General features: G+C 38.3%; 1 protein-coding gene across 4 annotated transcripts in view; it reads left to right on the top strand.

Annotated features, from left to right (window-relative positions):
• Positions 1-1543: 1543 nt before the first annotated feature.
• KARS1 (lysyl-tRNA synthetase 1) overlaps positions 1544-6322 on the top strand; it is a 580608-nt gene continuing 575829 nt past the window's right edge. For 2 of the 4 annotated variants that reach the window (XM_044081775.1, XM_044081776.1), the window contains exon 1: positions 1574-1656. Coding sequence is in view for 1 of the 4 variants with exons in the window: in XM_044081774.1 (XP_043937709.1) it covers positions 1601-1656 (56 nt within the window). In the remaining 3 variants the exon portion in view is untranslated. Of the gene's footprint in view, positions 1657-6322 lie in introns of all 4 variants that reach the window. The other 2 variants (XM_044081774.1, XM_044081773.1) reach the window with 2 other exon arrangements.

Below are 6322 nucleotides of genomic sequence, written 5' to 3'. Positions count from 1 at the left end.
CAGGGAGGAGAGAGGTTGCTATTCTACTTTCACTGAGCTGTAAGGCTTGCTCGCCTACCCAAAGTAAATTAAACTGTTTAGATTAACTTAAGCATCCCTTTGAAAGAAGGCACATGGGCTTGTATTTTCTGAGAACATGACTTTTACAGTAAAATGTGTGAAGGAGCAACAGATAAAGCAGGCTTATTAAAAAAAAATTCCACTTCACTTGCAGTTTAACTATATTACAAGGTATCTTTTCTTCCTGTGCATTTAAATAATTGAAGGAAATGACTGGAGTGGCTTTCTTGGGAAGTGACCTTCATGTGGGTGTGGCTTATAGGGGTGTTTCAGGAGTATGATGTGGGTGGGACTTAAGGGGCACTGGTGTGGGTGGGGCTTAAGGGGTGCTGGAGTACTACTTCGCCTAGGGTGCCATTTCAGCTTAGGCCGGCCGTGGTACGCACCAAAACTGAATTTCCTGACAGAAACCCGTATTTCTGGATTTCATGAGACCTTGATGATCAGGAAAATTTCTTGACAGGTGGCATCATAGGTGTGTATTAGGTTAATGGCCCTGGAGCCTTTACAAGTCTAACCTATAGAAGTGCCCTGGCATTGTGCCGCCAGACGTTAGTTCCCAGTGCCTCTATCAAGTACAGCCACTGAAATGATCCCCCGGGTGAACTTTCTACTACCCATCCACTCATCAAGATTTCTCTTGAAGAAAGACAGCGAGGTGCTGTGCATGACATATATGGGAAGTCTATTCCAGAGCATGGGCAATCTCTGGGTGAGGAACCTGTCCCTCCAGCATGTTCTGTTAATTGTGGTAATGTGGTTGAGGTCTCTGGAGCGTGTGGTCCCTAAGTTTCTTCCATTATCACACTGATGTCAGAGACTGAAGTGCAGTTTGCCGAATTCAGCTGATGCCCCCACAAGTTCCAGCCCCTTTGTTGCACCCCGGCTCTCCCTAAACTCCGTCTTTAAAGGAAAATTTTAAGGGTCATCTCATTCACAAATTGGCAGATATACGGGATGGGTTGTAAGAAAACCCATGACAACATGCATTTTTAAAGACTGTTAATGTGCACCTATCAAATATGTATTTTTCTTGTCACATATTACATGATACTATAAAATAGGGTTACCACCTGTGCCACTTTGCGAGGGACAGTCCCTCTTTGGGCAGTTGCGTCCTGCAAAAAAATTGAAAAAATGACAAATGTCCTGAGATTTTGGGGCAAAAATATTTCCTATATTTTCTTTAATACTTGCACAAAACAGTTATTTTGTATCTGAAACACCTAAATGTTATAATGAACAGAATAAGCAACTCAAATGCTACAAGAATAAGCTTTTATTTTGGCAAAAAAAAAGTGAAGCTATGTCCTTTGTATTGGGCGTGGGTATGTTTTGCCCTGCAAAATCTGATGTTTCTACAAAAAATGTCCCACTTTGGGCATTTGAAAAGGTGGCAACCCTACTATAAAATGATGATGAGAGCCGACATGTGGCTAGATGTAGATATGGCTAAACAAATGCGTTTTCTATTGAGGAAGTAAATTATCAGAGTCGCCACAACCCGGAAATTGTCCTCTTTTAGCTGTGGTAGTCAAGGATGGCGGACATCCACAATGCGTCTGAGTTGGACGGCGACGTGAAACTCAGCAAAAAGTAAGCAGCAGATGATAACATTATTATTGATAATTTTCGTAAGACTTGTAGATGTGGCCGGTATATTATAGGTAATCTGAAACAACGACACGTACCTATGGCAAGTCGACTTAGTGATTCTAAGTTAGAGCTATCCCCAGCCGGTTCAAGACAGGCGTGTGGCTTTAAGGTGATGGGAGTTGTAGTTCGTGGTGTGACGGGAAAGAGCTAATTTTAGCGGTGTGGAAGGCATGTTCTTGCTTTGCAGTCGATTTACAATCTCATGCTGTGAAATATGTCGAGTTATTTTTCGCTGTCAGAAATCAAGCTCTTTTTAAGGAGAAAACAATGTTGGCATTACTCAGCGATATATGTTAATACATGATTGATTGTATAATGATTATATTGTACAGTAGACATTGGTACTCTGGGCTTGGCTTGGTTGTATTATGTTTTGTTTCCCGTCTCAGACTGAGACTCTCAGTGTAAGTAATTTTTGTAGTTTTCATACACTGGGTCATACAGACATATTTACCGATAAAAGACTGAAAGGGTAACGTCTGCGTCCATTGTAACCTCAGTTGTAGGATTCGAAATGATGGAAGTTCTGGGTTTGATATTTCAGCCATTTGCTAAAGACTAAGAATGGATACAACTTTGTCATCGCTTATAATAGTAATTGAAGGAGCCAAAGTATTTATGGTGGATTCTTCCCTTAAGTTAAATTGTAGTCATCGGACGCGAAGTCTTATTTGGCTTGTTTGTGAAAAGGTTTGAATGACAACAATCTGCTCACAGTGGAGTTTCATCAGCGAAAACTCTTGTAAAGCTAGGACTTATTTAATAGTTCTTCCTGCAGTGACTGTATTTTTCTTTAGACTGCGTTGTGATCTAGCACAGAAAGTTTATTATTTAGGAACTTAAGTGTTGCTTCTACTTTTGGCAAAGTTAGCATTGTGGTATTTACCTTTTTCTCGTTGCATTTTATTTCACTGCGAATATACAGTCTCATTTCTGTCTACTGAAACAAAAGACAGAAGAATGGCTGAGAAGCACAAACGTGTATTCCTGAAAAGCTGTGTACCAGCGTACAGGTATATCTAATTAAATGGAAAAGTATACTATTTCTGAAGCAGTCACGGAGTAACATTCTGCAGTAAATAAAATACATTTTACTTCAAGATATTTTCCGAGAGGTAAATGCACAGGCGATTTTCATAGTCCCATTGATTCATTTGTTGTGCCCTTCAAACCAGCAATTGAAGCGTCTGGTTTAACATCAGTTATAACTGGCTGATTATTCCTTAACATCAGCATATTTTTTTTGGCAAAATAGTTTGATTTTCATTTTGAACCACCAACCTCAGCCTTCTTGTTCCTTTAATCTAAAAGTAAAATTTACTACTTCATGATTTGCTTATCCCTTCAAGTAAATTGAAATCATCGGTCATCGTCTTTATTTTATGTTTATTTAACTTTTGTTAATCAAGTAAGTGGAGTGGCTCAAGAACGCTGTCTCAACTACATCCCAGCCCATAGGACGGTAACAATCTGTAGATATGCAGAGCCTAACTAAACTGGCTGTATTGTAACATTCAAATTAAACAACATAATGTTATGCCATGTACATCTACATGGCATAACAAACCTATAGCTATTTACAGTTACTGAAAACGTGTAGGTACAAGAGGAAAATATGCCTAAGAATGACTTGGACTCCTTTTGAAAATTCTGTTTTACAGAGCATCCATTAACATATGGAATGCATATTAAGTATGAAATATAAAATATACCTTTATGAAATAAGATACTGTTCAAAGCTTGGAATGCATTGCTGTTTTGTAGAACATACCTTAGTTATAAAATGCATATATGGCATGAAATAAAAAAATGTAGTTTTTTTATAGAAGAAAAAAACAAGGGAAAAATGAGTAATTGAGGGAAGTTGTAGCTTGATTAGAGAAGTTTAAGAGCAATGTAGTCAAGGTGTTATTTGCAAGGTAATCATTATGCCATCCTAACAAGATTGAAGATATTCATTTGTCTGTTTCTTTGTCACCAAATTGTAACCAGCCAATTATTTCCCATTAGGTGACACTGTCTGGACTGTGGTGGTGGTGCTGCGGCAGCGTTGTCGCCTTACAGTAAGACGTTGTCCTATTTGATTCTCAGCTAAAGCGTCTTCTGTGTGGAGACATGCGTGAAAGGGCGTACCTTCATTGAAGGTTGTGCATCAGGGCCGGCAACTTGGCACGTAAAAATCTACTGCCAGTCATTAGCAGACCGGAGTTCTGCTGTGGCGACCCCTAACCGGGCAAAGCCGAAAGACACAACAACAAGGTGGCACTGTCTGCCCCCTCCCCTTTTTTTTTTTGTTGTAAGCAGCGACTACTTGTATTCAATTTCTGGTTTAGCTTTAGGGACATGAGACCTTAATTAAAATGAGTGTGGGGTCAGATCTTATAACACTTTTACCTTTCAAAAAAAAAAGTGTTTCATATTTTTTAAAGCCGTGTATTTGATCCATTAAGATGCAGCCTTCAGATGTGATTAGTTGAATATTTGTGCCATTTATATCGGATTTATTTTTTGCATGTGTCTGTGTGGTTTTGTCGGTCTTTTCTGGTGCTGTAGGACATCTTTTTTTGCCGGTCTTTAATGGTGAGGCCTAGTCCTTCCTCGGCAGCTTGGTCCTGTTTTAGAGTTGGGCCAAGCAATTCTTAAAAGATTTTGTATTTATGAAGCATTCTGATTAAAAAAATACAGAATAAAAGTCCCTGAATATGTGTGTGCTCAAATGTGAGTCATTAGTACAAAAATGGTAAACTAATCCACTTCTTGTTCTGTTTCAAGTAGTCTACTTGGAGGAGGAGATTGGTCTGTTTTATTGCAGTGCAACATATGCTGTCTTGTATGGGGAGGTCCAGAGTAATTTTGTAATGTCTGGGGTGATGCTTTGTGAAGGATTCTGAGAACTGTATTTTAATGTGTTGGCAGTACACTGAGTCACTCAGGATTTAAGACTTGTACTTTTTTTTTTTATTAGACACAAAATTTAAATATGAGTTGTATAAGTTTATTGTTGTTGCTTATCTATGTCAGTGAAAAAGGAGCTTTGGAAGTGTTTATCATCTTTATTAAGTCAAAATATAAACACTGCCATAGGTACACACAACCATACATTAAAAGAAAAACAACATAACCATACATTAAAAGAAAAAAACATAAATGTAATTTTCATTGGTATAAGTTTTCTTTTAAACTACATACATTGCTGAATTCCTGCCTTCCCTCGAATCTTACTCTACCTACTGAACATTATTCAGCTTGTGCTCTCACAAATTCCATTTATTTCTATGTAATTTTCTCCTATTTTCTAAATATCTTATCTCCTAGTTATTTCAGTTACAGGTGGTTTTAGATTTTGATTTTAGTTTCTTATAATTGCTTTTTTGGCTGTCAGTAGTGTTAAGCTTAGCAAGGCTTTATTATATCTAGGCAATTCAGATCCTGTGTCTCAGTTCAAAAGAATGCAGTTGTCACAGAATGAAGCTTCTTGGCTACTACCATTTGTAACTGCAGCATTTCTGTCAAGGTACTGTGGATTCTTTGAGGCCAAAGACCACTGATAGTTTCATGGGGGAGACCAGAAGTGAGACATAATTTTATTGTGAGTCAGGTGTACAAGGCTTTCATGCCATTTAAAGAGAATAACTCCAAGATGATAAGGCAGGAATGGTGGGAAGCATTAGGCATTCAAACAGGCAACAAGCAAACTGCAGTTTTGCTTGTTGCCTGTTTATGCAGCAGGCTCCCAAGAAGTTTGAAATTGTTTGCTTGGCAGTGCTTATTACATAGATAAGTTTATGCACCACAGAGAGAGACAACAGCATATTTCCAGGGCAGGCAGGTGGATGTTGGAGTTGCAGTGGGGAAGACAAAGGATCCTGGTTGTATACCCATTTATTTATTTATTTTTTTGGATTGTGAGCTATTAGAGGATAGTCATAGAAGGAATCTCTAGACATTGAATGAGAAGATATAGCCTCAAAGAGTGCAGTTTTTTAGCAGAAAGAATCTGCAGACCTTGAATGAGAAAATATGGTCTCAAAAGACTAAAATTAATTTGACTTTCTCCTTGATTGTATAGAAAAGGAGAGTTGAGCGAGGCATAAGGTTTTGTTACTGGGCTTCTAGAATTAGTAGCTGAGAAAGCTGTATGGATAATGTCCGTAATGTCAAGGAAAAGGAACCCAGTTGGTTCGCCTGCTTAGATGACCTGGGAGGAAAGGAGCAAGGGGTAGGTAGATGGTTAGAAGGTAATAAAGTTTGTATGAAAAAGCAATTCCAAGACAGATGTACTCTGAAAGGTAGGTTGATTTAGAACTCTCCCAGCGTGAAAATTAAAAAAAAAAGTCAGTAAAATTTAACAAGATGCATAGATGTCAACAAAGAGGAAATGTGGAGAATGTAAGAGGAAAATCGCCTAGAAAGAGAAGAAACTTCTGTTGAAGAGCTTTGCAGCTGTTCAACAAATGCAGTTAAGGTTTCAGCTTTGGTATAGGAGTTGGCATCCAGTAGTTTAGAGGAAAATAAATCCAAATGCATTTAGATGTGATTAAAGTAAGAGGCAGTAGAGGAGCTTTATAAAGTGAAAAGATAGAAGGCTGGAAGAAGAATCTTTAAG

This window comes from Protopterus annectens, chromosome 8.part1 (assembly GCF_019279795.1).
Source record: "Protopterus annectens isolate FY-2018-M chromosome 8.part1, PAN1.0, whole genome shotgun sequence".
Classification (NCBI taxonomy): domain Eukaryota; kingdom Metazoa; phylum Chordata; order Ceratodontiformes; family Protopteridae; genus Protopterus; species Protopterus annectens.
The sequence above is the reverse complement of the archived record's forward strand: the minus strand, read 5'-3'. Positions and strand labels throughout refer to the sequence as shown.